Source organism: Python bivittatus, unplaced genomic scaffold, assembly GCF_059951505.1.
Source record: "Python bivittatus isolate LINGU-HERP-01145 unplaced genomic scaffold, Pbiv_v1 ctg000020_np1212, whole genome shotgun sequence".
Taxonomy (NCBI): Eukaryota; Metazoa; Chordata; class Lepidosauria; order Squamata; family Pythonidae; genus Python; species Python bivittatus.
This window is the reverse complement of record NW_028277030.1, coordinates 127,899,174-127,925,438: the sequence shown is the minus strand read 5'-3', so window position 1 is coordinate 127,925,438 and position 26,265 is coordinate 127,899,174. Positions and strand designations below refer to the sequence as shown.

Genomic DNA, 26,265 nt, shown 5'->3' with positions numbered 1-26,265 from the left:
GGAAATACAGGTAGTCCCCAGTTCAACAACGAGTTCCATTCCCAAAGTCTGTCCTTAAGTTGAATTTGTATGTAAGCTGGAACAGTATTATTGTATAATACTGTATATATGTAGTACTGTGTATTGAATGCTAACCATTGTGTATTTAACTCAAATTTTGCTACAACAGGCTCTGTTCTTAATTATGGGTCATCTATAACCCAGGCATTCTTAACCTGGGGACTACCTGTAGAGGAAGAGGCTTAAGACTGAAATGTCCTCTGATAGAAGCCCAGCCAGAGATCTGATATAGTAAACTATGGAGTAGGTTGAGAGCCAGAGTGGAATGATGCCCCTCCAACAGCCATAGGATATATAATCATGCAGCCCATCATCATCCACGTATGCAGATACGAAGAGGACTCTTACTAATTTCAGCTGGGGGGGGGCATGATGCAAGTAGAATTAATCCCTTCTAACAATTTGTCCAATGCTATGGACAAAAATATTTAATTTCTCCAGCTTCCCCTTAGATGGAATTCTTACACGATTTTTTTCATCTCATAAACATGTACATATAACACGTTACTGATCTACACGCATCTCTTTCTAATGTGTGAATGAAGCAAAAGCAGGATCCAGAGGAACATTCATACACCACATAATTACTCAACCCACACAGTTCCTGGCTAGGTAGCATGTCATATAGAAAAAAACAACTGGCTACCTCTAGTCATGCCACACTCTCCCCAATCATTTGTATTTTTCTTCCATCTCCATTATATGCTGTTTGGCGCGCACCCTTCGCCAGCTATGCAGCGGCTGCCGTGTGCGACTCTGCGCGCGCCCTGCAGCGGTTTTTCTGCCTTCCTCAACTCTCGTCCCTCCCCTTCCCTTAATTCCAACATCAGTCAGTCCAGTGGCGGAGGAATAAACTCGAAACCGTCAGATTGCAAGGAAAAAAGTCAACCCCCCTCCCCTCTCTCGTCTGTTTTGCGGAGGGATCTCTCTAGTCTCCTTTACAGAAGCGATAGGAAGAAGGGTGCGCGCGTGAGCGGTGCGAATCTGTTGAAGCTCGGTGGCCGTTACTTCAGGGAGACGACAGTGGGTATGCACCCGCAAGAGGAAAATTAGTCCCTGGAAGGGAAGGGTGGTAGGGCTGGGGGAGTGGCTGGAAGGACCGGTACTGGAACTGAACTACAGGAGGGGGGGATAAAACGGGGATGGTGGGGGTGGGGTAGAGGAGGAGCAAATAATAAGGTTTTAAGGGGGGCGAAGAAGTCGGGTGTTGTGGGGTGGGAGTGAGTGAGGGGCTGAGGTTGTGGAAAAAGCAGTGGAAGGGAGAGGCTGTAGTTCCGAGTAGCCTTGGAACCAAGGGGAGGGATCGATCAATTGCGAGCTCTAAGGACTAGGCAAGGGGGTGGGGTCCTGCTTCATTTTTGATGGGTGTTGATCAGTTACCCATAAAGTAAAGAAGGTACGGGGAGCGGGGGGAATAGAGGTGGCGCGGAAAGCGACTGTGCAAGACTCTTGGGTGGGGTGAGTGCAAGAGCCGGCGGTCGTCCTGTGCGTGGGGAGGGGGGGAGCGTGGTGGAAATCAGCTTGGATAGAAAGGGTGATTTCTTCTGAGCTTGAATTTAAGAGAGATATACCGAGTGGTTGGGAAGGAAAATGCGATTTCTGCCTTTCCTGTCACACGTACGTTTTTGCTGGCCGGGGGGTAAAATAAGCTGTCGGGGCGAGTTTCCTTGAAATTTGCTCCATTCGCACGCCTGCGGTTTGCCTGCTTGTGGTGCTGCAGCCTGGAAAGGGGGGTGGGGGGGAGAGTTTGCGGCTGATGTAGGATCGCTGTTGGGTTTCTCCTTTCTCCTTCCCCTTCCCCTTCCCCTTCAGCACGGAAAGAGGAGGAAGAAAGAGTCAATCGGAGCCGTAGGGGGAAAAAAAACCAAGAACGTCCATGGCCTCCAGATCGCTCCGTTTTTGGACGAGGTGGATAATGAAATCTTTGTTGCCACAGCTCTGACTACTTTTGAATTTTATTTGGGAACTAGCCAGGGTATATTCTTCCTGAAGTCGTTGAGCATTTCACGGAATTACCGCAAAGAAGAGAATCTTCTCATCTAACCTTTTATAATTCAGATTTTTTTTTTGTTAAAAAAACGCTTCTAAAACATGGAAAATGAGATATTCACACCTCTTTTGGAGGTCTTCATATCCAGCCCACTTGTTACCTGGGTAAGCATTTGTTGATCAGTAATGGAATTTATATAAATGATTTCTTGCCAAGTAGAGACAGAATTCATGTCATAGTGATGATTATTATGTTCTAGGTTAAGACATTTGGACCGTTAGCTGGACAGAATGCAACCAACTTGGAAGAATATGTTGCACTTCTAGATGGAGTTTTCTTGAATGAAGTCATGCAGCAAATGTAAGTTGTTCCTCTGTGTTTCATTGCTTTTAAATATTTTGCTTTTAGTGATTCCTCCAAGGGCACAGCTCACTCTGTGACCTTATTTTCAGGTTATGTAGGAACATAGTTCAATGTCTTACCATAGTCCCATTTTATACCTTTGATATTTGATTTTATAGCATAGCATATGCTGCTTTTCTGTGCTACTATATCTTTGATGTTTTACAAATCTCTGTGTGCTTTCAGCAAAAAAGGGGAGAGAAGAAATATCAGACAGAAATAATAAATAAAGGGTTAAGCACTGCACCTTGCCTGTGCATAATAATAACCTGCCTCTATTATTGGTGGCTCATCCCTGCATCTGTACAGAGCGTGTGGAATAGCAAATGCCTGATCTTAATTAATTGTTTATTAAAATGTAGCACATTATATCTATATCCTGATTCTAGAAGTACTTGTTTGGAAGTAAATTTCATTGATTTCACCTAGGCTAACTACAGCTTTAATATATTTATTCTGGGCTGTAGTATATATTGAAATACAGGACAAAAGTATGGAGGATTTACTATGCTCCAGTTAAGGACTATAAATATTCATTTGGATACATGCATTTTACAGTAATTATTACAAAGTTTAATTAGTCCTCCAGTTGATTCACATAATAAAACAATTACGTTAGACTTTATGGGCGAGTGATATTTTTGTTTATTTTTTTAAATTACATTTAAAAGATAAGTTTCTTTTATTTATTAGTAGTAAAATATTTCAGAACGCCGTTTTATGAAATAAATGGAAGAGAACGATGGGATTGCATTTTATTTAATAATACGGTGAAAATATGTCTTTAGTAGGATGAATATTACCCACCTATGGTAAGAGGACCTACTATTGAAAGTGCTCAGATTTGTGACCAAGGCCCAATCTTACATAGAAGCTTTTCATTTAGGTTTAGATGAGATTTCCCCAACTTGGCCATGCTAGCTGGACTAACGAGAGTTGATAATTCAATACTTGCTCAAAGTATTAGGTTGAAGAGGATTGATTTAGATATGCTAACTTCTTGTGCTGCACATTTGCCCAAGAGCCACTGCTCAAAGACCAGTGATCTAACATGTGGGAATCATCATACATGAATCATTATCTGTGGATATATATGTCACAAGAATTTGCTAAATCTTTTTGACCTAAGTGTATTTAAAGTCCTTACAAGTAAGCACAATTGCAGTTAGTAATGGAAAAGTGAGGCATTTGTCAAGTTTTACTGATTCAGTGAATGGTACTAGCAGCCAAGCTGAGGAAGCTGGAGATAACAGGCATTTTTTTATTGTTAATAAAGCTGCATTACCATAATGTTTCTATCAATACTTTTAGGTTGGGGTCAGCAACTTTTTCTGGCCCCTGGCCATTTTGTGAAATGATAAGAGGAGCAGAAAAAAATAGGATCGTATGCAAGACCTTGAACAACATTTCAGTGATTTCTAATGATTTCATATTATTTTGGAGACCAAGGAGCATAGCCTGGGAGTCTGGTTTGAATCCAGAAGCATTTCATTGCCAATCCTTGTTGTAAGTTTTCTTGGGCTTCTGGAGGAAAGGCAGGATATAACTCTAATAAATAAAGTTTAAGTTTAAATATCAATATTATAATAAACTGTTATTTTTTTCTTTTTGGTGTTGACTTAAATATCTCCAAGGAGAGAGGGGGAAACTGGATCTTATGAAAAATACTAGCTTTTCTTAAACCTCTGTAGGAATATCTAGTAATACAAGGCATATTTCAAATGTTTTGTTGTCAAATCATGACCACTATCTATATTTAACTTACCTTTGAACATGAGATTGTAAGGATGGTAGACATTACATTGATTTCATACCTGATATTTTTTAACCCAACTGGCCTTAAAGGTGCTTGACTATGGTAATGGGGAAGAGAGGAAAGCTTATGCATTGATTTTGGTATTTACTGACTGATGTTTTGATCTGTGATTACCTGGCACTTATAAGGGAATTTAGTGACATCAGATTCCAATAAAAAAAATGTCAATTAGTCAAGTCTGGTTGGGCATCCTCTGAAGGATTGGGGACAAGAACTCAACTTCCCAATCTTCTGGAGAACCTTCAGATACCATCCAGTGACACAGTGACATTAACAGAAAGGACATGGCTGACATTTGGGGAGGTTGAGAGGTTAAGCATAGGCATGTGAGTGGGAGATCTCTGAAGGGCAACCACTACCAATGTAATCCTTAACTCCCCTTGTCCAGACCCGAAATTTTGTTGCTAAAATTAATCTGGGAAGTGCATGCAGGGTGTGGATTGCCCACCATTTTGTAAATAATAATGTATGTGATGATAGAAGCTGGCGTTTTGCAGCATTCCAACTTCCAGGTTTTTTTTTTAAATTATTAAAAGAATATAAAGAAGAAATGAAGTCTAGAGGGACAAAAGCCTTGCATACCGGAACCTATGAATATCATATTGCCTACCCTTCTCTAAAGCCAACTGAAACTTTATACAGGATCTGTAGTTTGGTTACCTCCAGCATGTCAGGGCAAGCTGGCTGGACTGTTAAAGGACCCTCATTTGATTTTGCAGTGTCAGGCTTCTGGAACCCTGCAGAAATAGAGTTTATCCTCTGACTCAGTAGATGAGGCCATAGCTATATCTTATGGTTGAGGAGGCACTTCCCCCAGTGAAGTAAACTGAGATTCAGCTGCTGTTTTTTTGGACTGAGGGCTATGTGTCATGACAATAAGAGGTTGGCAGGGGCTATTTAGGCCATCAAATCCAATCCTAAACTCTGCTGGAATGCAGATTAAAGCATCCCTGGCAGACATTCTTCATCCTTTGCTTGAACACATCTGATAAAGGGGAGCTGCATTTACCACTTCCTTGGTAATTTGATCAAAAGGAGCATGTTGCTTTTTATATTAGAAATGGAATGAAGGGTTAGGCAGATCGTTCAAATAGAATGATCTAATGGCTAGAGAACGTTTCTCATTGTTTTTTCTCTGGTTATAAAGGAGGTGCAAGTGTTGAACAGCAAAGGAAGGTATAAAAATAATTCTGTATATGGCTATTCATTTGGAAACTTGTACTGTAGAAATAGTACTAACATATATTCTATTACCCATTGTGTCTGGATAAAGGCAAATTTTAATTACATTTAATTTAAAAAATCTGGGTGACAATCAGTTTGCTGGGTATTTTTTAAATAAAGCAAATGATATCTTCTTGATTTATATCCACAGTAATAGTGATATATAAAATGTCCATAGGCATACAGTATGTTTTTCCAAAAATGATTTGCTTATAGAATATAAAATGCTCCTCAGTATCTTACTAACTTCTGTGTTTCCCTTTGTTGTTCCTGTTCTACAATTTTTATGTCCCACTTATGTAATTCCACTAATCAAGACCTGTACAGGGAATTGATCTCTCAAATCTAACTATAATAGTTGATAAATGAGATATTGCTGTGAAGATGTCTGAGCCAGGTTTATCCAGAAAACATAGAGAAGCCAGTTAAGTTTGCTCACTAATTGCTTTCTAATAATCTTTTAAAGAAAGAAAGGATTGATTATGTGCCATCAAGTCATGTCAACTCTTAGTGATCACATAGATTTAGATTTTCTCCATCATGATCTGTCCCTAACCTGGTCTTTCAGGTCTCTCAACACTGCACCCATTGCCACTGTAACTGACTCCATCCACTTGCTCTGCTTGTCCTCTTCTCTTTCCTTCCACCTTTCCCAGCATTAGAGCCCTCTCCAGAGAGCTAGGTCTTTGCATAATGGATCCAAAGTAGGATGATCTGAGCCTGGTTATTTGTGCCTCAAGTGAGAATTCTGGGTTGATTTGTTTGAGGATCTATTTGTTTTCTTGGCTGAGTTTGTATAGACGTACCTGGTAGTTAGTCCCATTGGACACAGTAGGACTGTAAATAAATATGCATTGGAGTATCCTGTGAGTGACCTAAGTATTCATTTTGCCTTCCCTTATATAAGGCATTCCCATATTATTAAATGTAATAATGTCTTGATTAGAAAATATTTTATAGCCTAGTGTTCATAGTTTTATTCCAATTTCAAACTATTAATAGGCTACAACTGTTTCTTGTTATCTAATAAGTCAACTGGCCTGGAATTGTCAGGTGGATCAGCGAGTTGATGTCTTGTTCATTCTTAGCATACAGCTTGATGTCATCCATGTAGAGGAGGTGCCTGATGGTAGTTCTACTCTTGAACTTGTATTTGTACCCAGTCCTTGTGATTATCTGGCTGAGGGGGTTCAAGCCTATGCAGAACAGCAGCAAGGACAGTGCATCACCTTGGTATGTGCCTCATTTGACAGCCACTTGTGCAAGCTGTCTTGAGTTGACTTCCAGTGTTGTCTTCCACAGTCCCATTCTTGAGGAAGGTCCTTAGTGTCCTGTTGACTTTGTATAGTGCCAGGCATTCACAGATCCATGTGTGTGGCATTGAGTTGTAGGCTTTCCTGTAGTCAATCCAGGCTGTGCTCAGATTGGTCTGTCTAGGCCTTGAGTCTTGAGCAACTGCTCTACCTATGAGCGACTGGTGCTTTGAACCTCTGGTGTTGTTTTCAATGCCCTGCTGAGCTGTGCTCATGTACTGGCCCATATGGTCCTGTAGCTTGGTGTCTATGATGCCTGATAGGACTTTCCATGTTGTGGGGAGGCAGGTTATTGACTAGTAGCTGGATGGTGCTGTTCTCTTGTGGGGGTCTTTCATGAGCAGCACTGTGCTTCCTTATGTTAGGCAGTCTGGGTAGGAGTCTGCTGCTAGCAGCTGGTTCATCTGTGCTGCTAGGCGTTGATGCACTGCTGGTAGTTTCTTTAGCCAATAGGTGTGGATCATGTCTGGGCCAGGTGCTGTCCAGCTCTTCATGTTCTTGACCCACTGTTGGATGTCTGCTACTGTGACAGTGACTGGTTCCTATTTTGGGAAATTGTTGTGGTCTGCTCTCAGGTCCTGCAGCTATTTGCACTGGTGTTATGTGTCTTCTCTTTCTCCCATATGTTCTTCCAGTACTGTTCAATTTCTGCTGCTGGTGGCTCTGCTGTTACTCTGTTGTGCTCTGCAGTTGGGAGTACAGCTTGGATGGTTCTTTGGAGAACAGGGCATTTATCTTCTTGGCCTTTGCTTTTCTAGTGTATCTCCTTAGCCTGGTAGCCAGTGCTGTTTTGCCTTTATTTAGCAGTCTCTAGGGCTTCAAGATGGAGTCAGGCCCTTGTATTTTTTCAGTAGCAGAGTCTTATCCTTAATCTCCACACCCTTCTGTAGTTCCACCAGCTGACTAACTTCTCTTCAAGTTGCCTTGATCTTAGCCTCCAACCTCATTTTCCAGGGGGGATATGTACTACTGTTCTTCTTAATAGTGTAGCCAAGCATTTCCAGGATTACAGAGACTGTAGCATATACCATTTCATTGGTTTGAGTTATAGTGATAGCAGGGATTGTCGTGAGGGCTCTATTGGCATCCTCTAGCATCCTATCTGATGGTACTTCTCCACTGAGCCTTGGTAATTGGTCTCGAGGGTTGACTGTAGCTAGTTTATCCATGATCTTATGCTTCATATCAGCTGGTGTGCTCTGTAATGGAGCGGGTGGCAGTGACCTCCCAGCTTCAGGTGTTGGCTGCACATCCAGTTGTTCTTCTGGGTCTTCTTGAGTCCGGGATGTAATGTGTAGTTAGTCTATCTCAAGTTGTGAGAACAGCTTCCTCTTCACTATGTTGAACTGTTGGGAAACTGAAGCTGTTTCTCAGTGTGGATATAAGTCTTCTGTCCATCCATAGTTCCCTCATATCTTTCATATATCCCCTCTCATTAGACCTACTGTTGTAGTAGCATTCCATCAGTTCCAGATTCTCTTGTCTCATCCATATATGATTTGTTCCACTTATCTTCAGCTTGTCCTGGTTCCCCAACTTCTGATGTGAACCTTGCCAATTAGGGCAATGTCCGAGCTGGCATGTTCTCTTAGTTCATGTCACTCTTGTATCTGAGGTAGTCAGGTGAAGCATTAGGGGGTCTTTGCCCAAGGACCCCTACTGGTAAGGTAGGTACCAACCGGGATTCAACCCTGGTCTCCGAAATTCATAAATATATGAATTATATGGAAAAGATACAAGTGAGCAAAGTAGTGAGGAAAGTAGGGTTATTTTTACAGCTGCAATTTTACTGAGCCATGATAATTTTAACTTTGATCACTTTTTCTATTTCCCAACTGAGTGATTAAGTAGTGGTTTGAAATATAGTAAAAATTATTTGTCCAAATTTTAAGGAAAGTGAATCCTTAGGTATTTGAAACTATTTAAAGATTTTAAGTCCTGATGATTTGCTTCAAATGTTTTGTATTAGATGTACAGTGGTACCTCGGGATACAAACTTAATCCGTTCCGTGACAATGGACATATCCTGAGTTGGTTGTAACCCGAAGCAAATTTTCCCATAGGGTTCAATGTAAATCCGGTTAATCCGTTCCGCCCTCCGAATTTGGTCGCAACCCGAGGCACATTTCCCCATAAGGTTCAATGTAAATACGGTAAATCCGTTCCGCCCTCCGCCCGAATTTGGTCGCAACCCGAGGCAATTTCCCCATAAGGTTCAATGTAAAGTACAATCCGTTCTGAAACATGCATTTTATTTTTACACCACAAAAACATGAAAAACAGTGCAACTGGCACAGCATGAAGAGGGAGAATGGGGTGGGGAGGCAGTTATTGGTTGGAGGGAGAGTCCCCTTCAGGGGTTTCCTCTCTTCTTTGCTTCTTAGCTGCAGGCTCAGTTCTGGGGAAAAACCTGTCTAAAGTCTGTTGTTTTTTCCTGCGCTGCATAACCCTCCGGAAATGAGAGAACACGTTATCGTTCATAAGATTCAGCACTCTGCTTGTCACAGTTCTGTTGGGGTGGTGCTTCTCAATGAAATCCTGGCACTCATTCCATTTCTCCATGATGGACTTTATCTCATCACAGCTCACCTCCTCCCCCTCCTCCTCTTCCTCAGTGGAATGCTCCTCGCCCAGCGCCTTCTGTTGCTCACTCTGGAGCTCAGCAAGTTCTTCTGTGGTCAGCTCCTCCTTATGGTCCTCAACAAGCTCCTCTATGTCCGCATCATCCACAACCAGACCCATGCTCTTGCCCATGGACACAATCTCCTCCACTACCTCTGCATCACACCCTTCACACTCACGTCCAGCAACACATTCTGGCCACAGTTTCCTCCAGACTGAGTTTAAGGTCCGGCAGGTGACATCTTCCCAGGCTTTGTCAATGAGGCTGATGCAATGGAGGACATTGAAATGTTTTTTCCAAAACTCTTTGAGAGTCAAGGATATTTCTCCGGTGACATTGAAACACCTGGTGAAGAGCGCCTTTGTGTACAACTTCTTGAAGTTGCAGATCACTTGCTGGTCCATGGGCTGCAGAAGAGGTGTCGTGTTGGGGGGGAGGATCCTGACCTTTATGAAGTCGTACTCGGCGTCCATGTCATCCACCAAGGCTGGAGGGTGTGCTGGGGCATTGTCCATCAGGAGAAGGCACCTTTCAGGCAGCTGGTTCTCAGACAGGTATTTTTTAACGCTGGGTGCGAACACCTCATGCAGCCATTCCATGAACAACTGCCTTGTGACCCACGCTCTCGCATTGGCCCTCCACATGACAGGCAGTCTGGCCTTGTTCACATTGTGCTCCCTGAACGCACGAGGGGTCTGGGAATGGTACACGAGTAGCGGCTTAATCTTCAGGTCGCCGCTTGCGTTCGCACACAGCAAAAGGGTCAATCTGTTCTTCATGGGCTTGTGCCATGGCAGTGCCTTTTCCTCCTGCGTGATGTAGGTTCTCTTTGGCATCTTCTTCCAGAAGAGCCCTGTCTCATCGCAGTTGAACACTTGCTGAGCGACGTACCCTTCCGCCTTCATGAAGTCCTCAAATTCTTTCTTGTAGGCTTCTGCAGCAGCCTTGTCAGAACTGGAAGCCTCACCATGTCTTGCCACACTGTGGATGCCACTTCTCTTTCGGAATTTCTCAAACCAGCCTCTGCTGGCTTTAAATTCCTCACTTGCTGCGCTGGTAGAGGGGTTTGTCTGCAGCAAATCACTGTGCAGCTTCCTGGCTTTCTCGCAGATCATAGCCTCACTCACGCTATCACCTGCCAGCTGTTTCTCATTCAGCCACACCAACAACAGCTTTTCCACCTCTTCCAGCACTGGTGTCCTCTGCCTCGTTAAGATCGACACTCCTTTTGCCACATCAGCTCCTCTGATGGCATCTTTATTCTTGAGAATATTCGAGATGGTCGACTTCGCCATCTTGTACTCCGAGACCAGATCAGTCACACGAATGCCACGATCATGCTTTTCTATAATTTCCTTCTTCAGCTCAATCGTCACTTTTCTCTTCAGAGCCTTACTCCTGCCAAGCCTGCTCTGCATTTTCTTTGGAGCCATGCTAACACGCACACCAAAAACCTTCACAAAACACCGCAAAACACACCACAAGCCTCACCGAACGTCTCCTTGCTACCGCGACCTCGCCCACAGGAAGCCGCGACCGCGTGGCAGCAGGGAAAATGGCCGCGTATCCGGTTCGTAAGTCGAGGCGAATTCGTAACCTGAGGCAAATTTTTCCTGCCGAAGCTGGTCGTAACCCAAAATGTTCGTTAGTAGAGGCGTTCGTATCCCGAGGTACCACTGTATATGCGTAGATGTATTTATGCAGAGAAATTTGGACTTAGAAAAATAATACTTAAACATGCTAATTTGCCAAAAATTGTGAAAGTCTTCATAATTCTGAAGAATGCCTTAAAGGAATTTGATACAGTCATTGCAATATCATCAGCAGAGCAATTTATTTCAGATAGTTCTTAATATTATTGTATTATTTTAATTAATGTTAATGTTCAGGAAGTCCCTGAAGACCAGGCTTTGTCAACAGGCCTGGGGGTCCCAGGTGACCAGTGAAATTTTACAATGGCTCCATCACTGTGGCTGATACTCTCTCCTGTGCCGTGTGGTTTTCATTTTTTAATAATGACTGTTTTGCATTTTTAATAATGCCTTTTTTATTTATTTATTGTTTTAATTAATTGCTGTATACCACTCAGAGTCACTTTTTGTGAGATGGGCAACCGTATAAATTTGATAAATAAATAAAAATAAAATTATTTTGCTTTATATGGGTTTTTATAATAATCTTTAAAACTTTCCATGATTCTTTCAGAATTGTATATAAATCTCCCATCTGAAGATTTAATTCGGGAGATATAGGTCTTAATAATCCTTTTTGTTAACTGTTTGCAAGAAATCTGTTTTATTTATTTATTATTTAAATGTATATGGCTCTCCACTTATACACAATTTTTGGTAGCTAACAAACAATAGGATAACTAACAGTAAAGACAATTTAAAATCAGTTAAAAGAATACAGTACACCTGGAGCAACTCAGCAAACATACAACCAAAACACTAAGATGGGCTCCACCTACAATCTTGCCCAGTGCCTGGGGGCAGAACCAAGTCTTCAGTTTCTTATGGAAGATGGGGCCGTCTGAATCTCGGGGCAGGTGCTGCAACAGAAAAAGCACACTTCCTGGGTCCCATTAGATGTCACTGTTTATTGGAGGGGACTCAGAAGCTGCCTCACCCTTTCAGACCTCATGGGATGTGCAGAGGTGATTAGAAACAGGTGGTCCTGCAGATAACCCAGCCCTTTTAGGTCATGTTTATGCAGAAATAGTGACAGTTTAAAAGGGTTCACAATCTTTTAAGCACCACTGAACATATATCTATACGTACCCAGTTCTGAATATACTTTCAAGCAAGTGGCCTTATGTGTGTATCAGTCAACAAAATATACAATATATAATCATTTTTGCATAATGCAGAATCTTAATAGAATAAGCTGGATAAATGTTTCATTTTTAATTGGATTTTAACATTCAAAAGAGGTCACGTGAGCAAATAAATACAAATACACTGGCAAAAACTGCCCTGCTACTCAAAATTATTCATGCACTTGGACTCTAGAGCACAAATCAAATCAAACCACAGTATTAAATTACTTATACTACTAATGTCTTTGAAAATTCAGTCTTTCAATGTCTTCAGGCATGTTTAATTTAGCATTAGTCAGACTCCCCTGGTGATTATACTGTACAGTTGTTTGTTTCTTCTTCCAAAAATGGAAATGTTGTAATATAATTCTTTCACAGTCTCAATCAATGTATGTGATACTAAAGTATATGAATTTAGATAGTTAATGAAGAAAGAAGCTACTAATATATCCAATGAGATAGTTTAATTGGATTTTAGTATCTCATATATTTATAAAACAATGAATGCCTGTTCATAGACGTTCTGTGAAGTTGGGTTGAAATCTGTTAAAAAAGCAAAATAGAGACTACTTTGGGATGCATTCTGCCTTGAATATTTGAGGGACAGGTAATTTGTATGTAGGTCTGACAGAGGTATGAATGATAGAACAGTTTATTTTGTTTATATAAATTAGATTTCTATAGCTATACAAATAAATTTTCAGAGTTCACATGGAAAAATAGTATGCTTTGTTATTAAGTATCTTCAGTGAACAGATGGGGAAGAAAAGACACAACTGATTTGTGGTCTATTTAGATTTAGAAATCTGATAGCTTAATAGCTTCATACTTATTTGTGATATTTTGTTGAATGAAGATATCCCAAATAAATATGATTTATTTCTATCTATTTCCTATGCTTTTTTTTTTTTTTTTTTAACAAACATCACATTCTGGGTATTCTTGTCTGTTTTCTCCCCAACTGAAATTAATGTAACTTGTCATATGTAGGTTGCTTTTAAAAGTACAGTAGCTTAAGGCTAGCTTTTACAGTTGGATTAATTACTGACTTCTAGACAAATTTGCCCTATGTTGCTATGCTTTCTCTGCTTTAAAAAATGAATTATTGAACTATATAGGAAACATTGCCTTAAAATACATCTATCTATTTTGACTACTGAGTTTGCTACTGAGAAATTGTTTCATCCATATTCCTTTTTAAGTGCAGCGCAGGAAAAAAGGATTTATGTTGGCATTTAAAATATTTTAAAAGCAGTATTTTTATTGTTCATGTTTTAGAATATTTAGGGCTATGTTATTCAGTGTTGTTTTAGTTGTGTTTTTTTTTTTCACTTCATGTACTGAATATATTGTAAGTCACCTAGAGTCTTTTTGGAGTTGGGCGGCCTTGTCAAAGAAAGAGGAAGGGAGGGAGGTTACATTGCATAGAAAAGTATATCTGATATCCAAGTTGAATCTCTGTATATTTTAGATACATATTTTTGAAGTTTTTTGACATAAAATCACTGATTCATTTACTCTTGCACTGTTTAACTTCCATGGAAGCAGTTTTGCATGGTTTCAGATATGAATTATCTCCCACTTCTGTTACTCCAATTTTAAGCAGTGATACAGAGGGTGTCTTTACATGTAATAAGTGCTGTGTTATTATGATGGAGGTATGGTCCGTTCCCCCAAATATACATGTGTTAGGTACAGTAATGCACTGCTAAAGCTCAGACAGAACCAGAAGTAAAAATTAAGGGAGGTGTAGCACAATGTTACATATTTTAAAAAATATTTTTCCAGTAACACTGCAGAAATTGAATAAATTTCAATTTGTATTTAAATTATAATCTCATATCATAATTTCCCTGAAAATTCATCTGCTAGAAATGTTGAGTGAAATCAAATGTTAATTAGTGAAATTCTGTTCATCCAGCATCTTTTCCCTCTCTCTGTTCCCCTACTTTAAGGGATATGAGGTACAAGGGCTGAGGGAAAAATCAAGCCCTCTTTCTGCTGATGAAAGCCATCCCATTGAAAAGAAGGATGTCATCCTTTAACTAAATCTATATATTTCTTCATTGAATTCTGTTAGTTTAAGTCTTATGGATGATTACAAAAATGGATATGTTTTTCCAATTGGATCACTGAGAAGGAATATGATCATGCACATTACACAAAGCAAAGCTTACCACTAACCATAAGTAAAAGACCTACCGTGCTGCGAGCTATAGATGATATAGCAGACTTCTGCTGACAGCAGCTTGCCAGTTCTCCTCCTCCTCAGCTGGAGCTCTGGTCACATTTGTTGTGGCTAGCTGGCATTTCCATTTTAAATAAAACAAAAACTCTAATCAAAATCAGAGCCACCATTTACAGGATGGGGAAAAGCAAATCCTTCTTGCAGTCTTTTTATTCTTGAAAAGAATCCAGGAATTCTAATCTAACTCCATCTAATTCCCTATTAAACTTACTATTGAACTAGATTTGACAATTTAGGAAGCCATATCAGACTAGTTAGCTAAATAATCTTGGCTGCAAAATCTTAGCCATGGTTGTTTGCTTGTTTGTCTCATCATATTTATATGACCGCACATCTCACAAAATGTGACTGAGTGGCATACAACAATACAATAAAACACTAAGATTATGATTAAAAGTGATTATTTTGATTAAAATATTAATATTATGATTAAAAGATAAGGAAAGAACAACAGTGGAGCTGCCTCAGCGGCTTACCTCACTAACTCACCAGCAGCTCCCTTGGGACCCTCAGGCCTGATGACATAACCAAGTTTTCAGGGGCTTATGGAAAGTTAACAGGGATGAAGCCAATCTCACCGTCGGAGGATAATGTTCCCTAAATTGGGTGCCATGGTAGAAAAGGCACATCTTCTGTATGTAGCTCCTTAGCTGACGGGACCTGCAAGATACCTCTTCTGCCAGATCTAATGGGATGGACAGATGTAATCAGGAAGAGGGGGTCAATCAGATAACCTGGCCCTGTGCCATCAAGGGCTTTAAAGGTCAAAACTAGCACCTTGAATGCAAACTGGTAACCAATGTTCTCAGTTTGCACAACTCAAAGTACATATGTTATACTGTTCTTTGTTAACTGGTTCTTTTAATTTATAATGTAGTAAATTTTGATACTGTCAGTCATGGTACATTCTTTGAATGGGGGGAAGATGTAGTGATTGAACATCTACTAGCATGATTGGTTTCACGCATTAAAATTGAGAGTTGGGGAGGGCTTGCTCAAAACCACAGTATTTGTGTTGTGGAATCCTGTAGCAGTCTAATTTATCCTTTTGAGTTCTTTAGTGTCTGTATAAAGCTGATGGATAAAGTCAGTAGAGCTTTAAAATTAGATGCCATCAACTACCTGAATCAGCTTGTGCAAGTTTACCAGTATCTGGAAACTGTAATGAACTGTTTGTGGGCCTGAAATGAAAGTGAATATTGATAAGATGGTGGCCCTGTAGACAGTGTGTTGAGCATCTCTAATAGTACTGTTAGAATACATATATAGTAAGATAAGCCTATGAGAACCAGTTGGCTGAATTCCTGAGCAAGCCCAAACTCCCTTTCTCCTTGAGGTTAAGTAGCAAGGGAGGAGTTTACTACACTAGAAGAGTTTGCTTCTTTTGAATTTTCCCTGAAGAGCAATAGCAGGAATCTAAGCCTGCTGCCCCCAGGTGGTGGTATGAAATCTTCCAGGACTCACTAAGGAATCTAAACGCAGGCAGACACACAGATTAAGTGACAATCTGAGAAAAAGTGTCATTAAGGTTGGATTTTAGATGGTATTTGTTCAAGGCAAATGATCAGTTTACCTCAAAGCTATTTTTGTCTCAGGCCTAATTACATTCTTGGATGGGCCTAGCTAATGTTCCCCTGGTCTATTTGAAGTATAATCCTTTTCTTTACATCTAAACTTTATCTGTGTTTGCTGTTGGGTGTTCTTAATAAAGTCCAAATATTATTTTATACAGATATTTTGGTACTAAATTGTGTCTTGGGGTTTGTAACCTGCTAACATGACTCAGAAGTCCTCTCCAGATGGACTACAAGATAATGGGTTGAAGACGCCCTTTTGTTCTTCAGTTTAACAGAAAGGAGAAGGCATTTTGCTTCTTTGGGCTTTGTTCCTATAACCCTAGATTGGGGGAAGAAAAAACGGTGACAGCAGCAAGTCCTAACTGAAGGCAGTCACTACTGTATCCTTGTCCTAGTTGGGTGGGGCAGGCCTGGTGGTAGAGGGAGCCAATAGACAGATTATTCTCACAACTGGTAACATTACAGTGACCCTATTTTCTTGAAAAAAAAAATAAAGGAAAAACCTGAAAGGGGGACAAATCTGAAAGAGGTTCATAATGATAAAAAAATGGTTTATGTTTATAACTTTGCTTTACAAAGGAAAATTCAAGAGCAAAACCAAGAAAATAAAACATTAAATAAATGTAAAGGACAGCTTTTTGAAATAAAGGACTGTCCTTTATAATAAAGGACGTTACTCTAGGTAACATATATGTGAGAGTTGGAGCTGACAAGGCAGTAATTATCCTCGGATCAGACAACACCATTATGTAAAAATGGGCCAGCTGTAAATAGCCTAGTAGTGTGAGAAACGGCTGTCTGGTACAAAAATGACTGGAGAAAAGAAGCTTAGGGTTTAAGCCCTGGAGCAGCACTTACATGTATGGAAGCAAATAATCTTGTAGAAGCTGGTCTTTATCTTAATAAGATTGGGTATATCTACAATAAAGAATCTTTTCTACTTGCCAAATCTCTTTAGTTGTCCTTATAGCCATTCAGATGTTTTCTCAAATCTTGTTTACTGTATTATAATGCAGTTTGCCAATTACATTCAGACTGACTATTTTATATTATATGTTTGGGGTTTCCCCAATTCTGGAAAATTATCCTTATGTTTGTATACATATTGTATGTTTGTTCAAAGCAGGAAAGAGCACAAATGTAATATAACATGGCAATTAAATGCCCTTTATATCACCAGGCTTCTTTCTGTTAAATGGCTCTCCCTCAGCCTATGTTTTGTTCCATGTATTCTGGGCGTTCAGCTATAGCGGAAATCATGTTAAGGTTCTCCTCCTGTGACTTCTTTAAAAATAATTAAACTCAGGCAACAAAAGGCTTGATATATGCATTAACACTTAACATCTGTACGGTAAACAATGCTTAATGCGCATATTGTGTAGTTCCAACATTATGTAAATTATAAATTAAGTCTGAGTTCTCTGTTTTAGGATTTACTGTTTGCTGCTCTGTAAATTTTCCTTTGTGAAATTCAGATAAATTGACAGTGCTTGTTTATTTCATTTTTTATTTCAGAAACCCTAAAGCAGCCAGTCAAAGAATAAATAAGAAGGTCAACAATGATGCATCACTTCGAATTCAAAATTTGTCTATTTTAATAAGGCAAATTAAATCATATTATCAGGTGTGTGAATATTTCCTTTAAAGCATTTTAAAGTTTACGCACCCTCCAATTATCTGTCCTCGAAGACCAGAAAGGACAATGCCACAAAACTAGTGGTCATATTATGAACTGTTGATAATCTACTTTATATTTTCTCTTTGGCAATTCAAAGAAACATTGACATATGGAATAACTTGGAAATCAAACATAATGGACTAGAAAATCTTAATTAGTAGCAGTAGTTAAAGTCATTTGCAGCAGATGAATCCATCTTATCAGTTATGTAACAACATTGCCTTCCTTCTCCTCTCCCCAGATCTGTTATTTGCTCTCTGCTTTTGGTAGATTCAGTAGGCTGAGGTTTCTATCCTGAAAGGATCAAAGTAATTTTTGAAAGTTTGAGTGGGACAGGGCTAATCAAATATGTCAATAGGAACTAAGGTTTGCTTCTTTTCCCTCTCAATCCCATTTTTTTCTGTTACCTGTTTTAGATTGTAAATCTGAGAGCAGAGATTATCTTTTTTGTTTTGTTTTGTTTTTAGATTTTTTATCCCACCATTATTATTTTTATAAATAAGTCAAGGCGGCAAACATACCTATTACTCCTTCCTCCTCATATTTTCCCCACAACAACAACCCTGTGAGATAAGTTGAGCTGAGAGAGAGTGACTGGCCCAAAGTCACCAAGCTGGCATTCATGCCTAAGGCAGGACTAGAACTCACAGTCTGCTGCTTTCTAGCCTGGTGCCTTAACCACTAGATCAAACTGGCTCTTTTTTTACTGCTTTTTTGAGGCCATGTTGAGTTCCTTTGTGAACTGAAGAGTGGGATAAAATAGTTTAATAACTGTTTTATTCTTTAATCCACATTATTTTATTTCTTCAATGCATATGGTCGCCCAATTCAAAATGGCTCAGGTGGCTTACAATGAAGGTTGTATTCAAATCTTAAAGTGTAACAGAAGAGTATGTTGCTACAGAGAAGTTACAGTCAGTGTTAATACTGCTTATATGTGTACTAAAACAATACTGATCCTCTTCCATCCCTCCTATACAGTCCCCTTATCCCATGATCTGTCCCATGTCAAATCTTTACAAATATTTATAAAAGTTGTGGATCACATCGCCAGTCAGGCTTTGGAGGAAGCCATATTGTTGCTATATGTGCCTGACATTATGTAGCATGTTAGGCTCTTATAAAATGAAAGTGATTGCCATAACAGGATTTTTTCTTGCCCTATACACTTAAAATCTTAATACTGCATTACATGCCATTGATTTCCACAGCAGAAGTGTTATAACAATCAGATATTTGGGGAGCCTTTTTTAAGGATTTAAGTATTTCCAACTGAACAGTAAAGTGTCACTGTAATTATAATACATTGTATATTTAAAAATTAAGTTTAAATTTGCACAAGGATCTTGTAGATTTGGTTCTTACATTTATTTATTAGATCATTCTTTTTTGTATTTGTTAATATACATCTTATCCAATCTTGAAAAGTTGAGTCATACACATAAATTTTTCTCTATTGAGTAGCAGTTGAAAAAAGACAGCCTTGTTGTAAAGAACATTCTTGTCTCCCAGATCTGTATATTCATGAGTATTTATTATCATAGGCATCCAGATATTGGGGGAATGTGTGCCAACTTTAAAGAATTAGATGCTCTCTAGACTAAGGTTTTTCCTGATCAGTACTATTAGTGTCTAGCAGTGATACAATTTATTAGGGCACCCTTCACAAGACAATTGCAAAATAGATTGTTGCCTTTTTAAAGATTTGGCAGTTCTCAGAAATACTTCTATCCAAGTTGTAGCCAACTTTTATTATATTTCGGTTCTGAATATCTTAATACAGCATTGTCTCTGCATGTCACTTCACAGGTTTTTACATTCTCAAAGATCTAAGTCAATGTAGGAAATTATTTTACAGTGAATCTATAGTTTAAATATATAAGATTTAGCTCTCTTTTGTCAGGCAAAATGAAATCTATAAAATGCCTTGTTCTTAGTTGTTGTGGGTCAGCTAGTTATTCTTAATATAGATAACTAGGAGTTTAAATATTCTGCTTTCTTAAGGTAAGAAATTTCCTTATTGAGGAAAGTTAGTGTGCTTGCCAGACAACTACCTGATCTAATGCATGTTAGGAATCCACATATAGGAGAGAAACTTAAATCAGGTGTACATCCTAAGGTCTCAGGCTACATACAGTCTTAATTAATTAAATTAGGTATGGGAATCTAGGGGTTTATCATTCCCACAAAGAATTATTTAATGTCAATCTGCTTGAAATAAATTAAGGTGTTAATACATGAATACCTGTTAGTAAGTATCAATTTTGAAGTAAGACATCTTAATGTCTTGAAATAATTGAAATAATTCAGTTGAGTAATTCAATCTGTAATAACCCCATCAGAAGGAGCAGAGTACCACATACTGATCCTATTGTTAAAAACTGAAAAAATTACAGTTATGTATTTATCACTGAATGGAAATAATTATTTTAAAAAGCATCATAATTAACAGTGAGAAAGGAGTAGGTCAAGGAGCTTTCTTGTTTTCATGGATTTAATTGGGTCTCTGCAAGGGCTGGCAGTGATATCAAAATGGCAGGCACAACTGGGTAATCAAAGCCTTGTCCCTTTTTATGTTTGTGTGATGTAGGCGATCCATGTTAAAAAGGGCCAAGACTTCACCTGCCCAGTAGTGCCCACCATTATGACATTGACAGCCGCTGCAGATGCCTCTGGATTTAATGATATCTATTTCTTGGAGAGATAAAGATGCAGCTAATTGGCACCTGGATTACACATGGTCTTTAAAAAACTTCATTATTTCTTCCTCTTACATTTTACATTATAGTAATTACATGAATTTCTTCCTCTTAGATTTGACTCTATATTGTATAGTCAAGACTAAAAAAAATTAAATGCTCATTTATTGCATCTGAGTTGTAGTGAAAGTGTCTCTAAAAGTAGAAAAAAATTACAACTACAAATTGCTTTAGTCACTGCAGTTGAGAGATTAATAATCTGCCCAGTTTTCACTTCATTCCCAGTATCTTTGCTTCATACAATTCAAAAAATATTCTGCTTGAAGTCCTTAATATTGGAATTGGAACTAATTTCCAATATTGATCATTAAAACTTCTGATATAGGTTGATTTGAATATGTACCTAAATATTCCTTAATATGTTTTCTAGATCTTCTTGTTTAATATTATTTTTCCATAAGACATAAGCAATAATATGATAATAAAAGTGTCCAAAACAAGCAATAAATTGAAGAATATCTATTTATAAGAAAAATATTTGCAGAATTTCTGTAAGAAAGAAATGTATAAGAAAAATATTCTGAGTATTTCATGTTTTACAAAAAGTGAAACCTCTAATGTAGATGCATTTAAATACATATAGAAAAGATATGGTGACTTTCTTGGAGCTCATACAGTATAAGTCCTTGTAAATAAGGAATAATTTTACTGCTTATTTTAATACAATCTGTCAAGAACAAGTGATGTCAGTGACATATGGAAAGTCCAGCCTTTATATAGCTTTTATAAAAATTTAAATTTGTTTCCATAGGAGACATTGCAGCAGTTGATCTTGATGCATTTGCCAAATGTTTTAATAATTGGAAAAAACCCCTTTTCAGGTAAGCATTGCATCCGGTTTAAAACAGGCATTATCTCATAAATAATTATTTGTTGACGCTGACAAGGCAATAAATAGCTGTTCTTAGGCTAGGGAGGAACATTATGTAAATGGATCTCATTTGTCTTCCATCGCATTGAAAAGAATAGCCAACCCAACTATGCTTTGATTCAGAAAAAGTGGGGGGAGGGAGTTTTGAATATAAACCCTGTAGTGTGTGTGTGTAGGGTTTTGTTACTGTGCTTTGGAGAAACTATGCTTCATTTTTGTTTGTAGTAAATTTAGCAATGTTGTATCGGTGAGCTTAGGCTGTAAGCAAGTTTCTGAATATGGAATTGAATGTCTAATGAGTCAAAATTTATTTCTGTGCCTGACCTGAAGTCTGACAATCATAAATATTTATTAACAATTTTGTATAATACTGTCAAATGTTTATATGGCTTTATGTGCATTGTGTGTTTGTAATGCACAAATATATATACTTGTGGTTCTTACATTACCTCTGCAAAATAAGTCAGTACTATTCTCCATTTGAAGCTGGGAGAGAAGGTGGCTCAGTTAAAATCATCCATGTGACAAAGGCAAGATTTGAGACAGAAACTTTCTGATTCATAACTGAGGGTTAGCTACTACATTTCTCTTGTATTTAGTGTGGAATTGAATTTGGGTAAGAATTAACCATCCAGGAAAAACTGGATAAAAATAGTAGACAGAACATCTCTAGAAAGAATACTTCGATTGCTTAATACATGTCGTCCTCGTTTAGTGACTGCCTCATTTAGCAACCGTTTGCAGTTACGATGATAATGAAAACTAACCTTACAACCAATCCTTGCATTTACAACAGGTCTGTAAAGCAAAAGAAAACTGAAGTAAGAATATTAGCACAGTCACTGTTTCACTTAACAACCACTTCACTTAATGACTGAGTTGCTGGTCTCAATTATCACTAAATGAGGACTACCTGTACTGTCCTAATTCTTTACATAAAAAAGCTTTTAATCTCATTTATTCTTTTTAATTATATATTGATTTACTGATTTTTGCATTTAGATTCCAACATTTCAAAATAAAGGTAATATAAAGAAGGGATATTGCTAAAATACTTATAGATTTAGGAAGCATTCAGTTTAATTGTTTAAAAATGTTGGTAATGCTTATAATGGAGAAGGATAAATTACTAAAAGCCACACGTTCTGCACTAAACAGACGTTCAGGAAGATTTGAGTTTGACCGTAAATTATTCAACAGCATAACAAAATTCACAGATCTTGCTTTGAGTTGGCAACTAACTCTTACTTTAAAGAACCAAACTTTCATTCTACACTTTTCAGCCTTACCCTTAATATTTTTAAGCCCCTGATATGCTCATAGGAGCAGATCAAGGTTTCCTTTAATACTGATTACTTGGTGATTTATAGAAAGCTAATCATCAGAAACAGATGTTTCCTGTAAGTTTTCTTAGATTAATCAGTCCTAAGAATTGAATTCTGAACAGGATATAGGGCGGATTCTTTATTATATTACAAGTAGGTGGAGCAGTAACATTTTGTGTGCCAGTTGTGCTCATTTCTAGAACAGGAGGCTTGCACACTGTCAGCCCTGCCCTTGTCACCTCATGTCTGGACTGTTGCAGAACATTCTGCATAGACCTAGTCTTGAAAACCATTTGGAAACTAAAACTGGTTCAGCATGCAGCAATCTTAGTAGTTATTGGCACACCAAAGTTCCCCCATGAAATACTATTACTACGGGAGCTACATTGGTACCAGTCAGCTTCTGGGTGCAATTCAGTGGTGGCTGTAACCTTTAAAGCCATATATAGGTCAGGGCTTTTCTGGGTTGCATTTGTCTGCCTGGTAAAATACAAAGAGAAAGCTTACTGGATATACCATCACTGGGAGAATGCCATCTTCAGTGACTCTGTGATTGAGGACTCTTGGTGATGCCCCCTTCCTCTGGAACAGCTTACCCCCAGACTACGCTCTATATTATGTTTCCAAACAGCTGTGAAAACATGGCTCTTCATGAAGGCATCTGGAACTGAATGTAGTATACTATCCCTAAATTGTAAGATGTTGTGTGATTTGTAATTTTGTGGGAATGGCTCTAATTTTTAACCCACTTATTGCTATATTGTAATCACTCAATGCAGTGTAGAGGAGTATGGAGATGGCCTTGAAGAAGGAATTCAGCAGTTGTTAGGTAAATGCCAGCGCAGCTCTGGAAGGAAGGAGGGAGGGAGAAAGAAATTCAAGATTCCAGTAGAAGAGAATATATGTAGCTCAGGGTTGAACTGTTGAACAGGGTTGAACACCAAGGACTCCACAAACTCAAGATTGCCCTGCCTTGATTTTCATGGTATAAGTGGGGGAAAGAGAATCTCTGTCATGTTTGGAGCTGTTGACAGTTTTGGATACTAAGAAAATATTATCCAAAAACAAAAAAATGTCAAAACTGGAATATCTATACCTATGGTATGCTGCTCATTGACTGTAGGTGTAGAGTTAAAAGGAATTTCTTAAAACTAAAGAAAGAGATGCTCAGTGCTTAGTTATATAGCCCTGGGAAAGCAGTTTTGTGTTGTTCAGTACTGAAGAAGGGGTAGCTTGCCCCCCAAATTCTCTCACATCATACTGCCAGTCTGCAGTAACAGCCATATGTCTTAACATGGTACAAACTGGTGCTAGCCCATAAACTTAAAAATAGTGATGGAAAGAGAAACAGAATCTGTTCAATATTACTACAAATGTAAACCAGTATATTATTTTAAAATATTAAAAAATATTTTCAGAACAAGGGACTGAAGAAGTAAAAAAACTCCTTCTACTTCTGCTTGGCTGTGCTGTTCAGGTAAGGTCTGCTAATTTACAGAACTGCTTATAATGTTTACTTGAGTGGTGCTTACAATGTTGTCCTCACATTCCTAGTTTTATGAATGGAGTTATAATTAAACATGGCTAACAGGTTTTCTTATGAATGCTTTTCATCTTCATCTTTTCTTCTTCTTTTTCTTATGAATGCTTATTGTGGAAAGACTCACCAAATAATACTGCATATTTAAATCCCCTGGATTGGGAGACACCCAAAAACTCTAATTATAAAGCAAGAAATGGCCCCTCAGGATATTTTAGTCCATAAAAAGGTGGCTGTAAGGCTCCAGTAATATTGTTAACAAAGCAAAGGACACAAGTGGATGTTAAAGCTTCAATGAATAGTGCTATTCTGAGAGACTGCTTTCAGGGAGTTAGTGTATAGAATAAGGAAGATGGCCTTGTCATACAGGAACCATTGCCTAAGCAAAGGGGCTGAAGCATTTTTTATAGCCAATCTCAAAAGTAGTTTTAGTGTTTTTGTGGAGTTGATTTCCTGATATGGGCTACCTAGTGGGGCTGACACTTAATAGCCTCTAAATCAGGGATAGAGAACCACCCAGCAGATCCAGCCAGCATGACCAGTAACCAGAGAAGCTAGAAGTTATAATTTAGCAATATATTTCCCATCCCTGTTCTAAATAAAGGTCTTTAAGTAAATTAAAGAAAGATATTTCAATAAAAGAAGCAGAAATGGGGGATTTGGAATCAAAGCTTAATAAAAATGACAATATAACGTAATTCCACTGCACTGTAGTAGAAACTTTTAAGGTAGACCTATTGATTGCTGTTTTAATCTAACAGAGAGCCATGATGGCTAGTGCTTATTGGGACTAGGAAGGCGATAATTGGAAGTATTTTTTTAGTTGTGAACACTAAATTCACAAAGGAGTCAAAAGACAGTAAAATATAAAGCATGATGAGGGAGGAACAAATCACAAATCTTCCTGTAAGTACTTATTTTTTATGCTGGAGTGTGTTCATTAGATATTTCAGGTGTACTGCATTACTGAGGAAAAAGGTGAAGGATGTTTTTAATTATTCTGTTTAACTACCTATAGAATAAATGCTGATTAATATTTATGTTTAGTGCCAGAAGAAAGAAGAATTCATTGAAAGAATACAGAGTTTAGATTTTGATGTAAGAGCAGCTGTTGCCGCCCATATACAAGAGGTAATATCTTGTTTACTATTATAAAATCCTAATTTATTAAAAAATATTTTGAATGCAGTCATATGTCTTGATAATATTTTATTCTGCAGAATGTGTATTATATTTGAAAAAGATTATGTAGGCACTTTCTTATTAAATATAAAAGAAGAGTAGCCACTTCTTCCCATAGGATTGATTGGCCTATGTAAGGAGCCAAGAATATGACTTCGGAGAAGCCATTGAGAAGTTGTTAAAGCAGCAACAGTTGCAGAAACATGCATTAAGCTCAGAGAGTTGGAAAAGTACTCAAACTGGCTCCCCCCTGACTTTTTGGGGTATAAAAGGGAGGGAAGGGAAAACATAGGCAGACTTACAAGATTCTGTTACTATAGCTATCTCAATAAAGTATAGTTCTAGCCTTCCTGCAGAGCTTCTGCCTCATAGGGCTGACTCATGTTAGAACAACCCATCGCGTGGATCTGATTTTTTACCGATATTTTTGTGGGATTTTCCTGCTGATTTGGAGGTGATCCTGTTATTACACAAATTGATTTATGGAATTCACAGATTACATATCAATAAAACTGTACCTGGACATCATATTCTTAGAAAGTCAATTATTATTTCTAGGGAAATAAAGGCAGGGAAGAAACTAGAACTTGTACATTATTTGAGTTCTTACTATGAAACCCATCTGGTCTTCTTGGTCCATGCCTATCTTGAAATATTAAATACATTAGATCAAGTCTGAGAAGTTGGAGTTAATTACAATGGGGTATGGAGCAGCACTGCTTCAGTCTTATTTGATAAGATATCTCCTGAATAGTCTGAGTGTTGCTAAACTGGAACAAGAAAGTAAGAATGATAGTGAGGGGCTTAAGCAACAGAATTAGCAGTGGTCAGTTTCACTA

General features: G+C 38.3%; 1 protein-coding gene across 4 annotated transcripts in view; it reads left to right on the top strand.

Annotated features, from left to right (window-relative positions):
• The first annotated feature begins 952 nt into the window (after positions 1-952).
• CCDC88A (coiled-coil and HOOK domain protein 88A) overlaps positions 953-26,265 on the top strand; it is a 100,978-nt gene continuing 75,665 nt past the window's right edge. For 2 of the 4 annotated variants that reach the window (XM_025169993.2, XM_007433420.3), the window contains exons 1-6: positions 1,281-2,214; positions 2,310-2,410; positions 17,587-17,695; positions 21,260-21,329; positions 24,123-24,181; positions 25,292-25,375. In XM_025169993.2, the coding sequence (XP_025025761.2) occupies positions 2,152-2,214; positions 2,310-2,410; positions 17,587-17,695; positions 21,260-21,329; positions 24,123-24,181; positions 25,292-25,375 (486 nt within the window). In that variant the 5' untranslated portion in view covers positions 1,281-2,151. Of the gene's footprint in view, positions 1,088-1,280; positions 2,215-2,309; positions 2,411-17,586; positions 17,696-21,259; positions 21,330-24,122; positions 24,182-25,291; positions 25,376-26,265 lie in introns of those variants that run through there. The other 2 variants (XM_025169990.2, XM_025169994.2) reach the window with 2 other exon arrangements.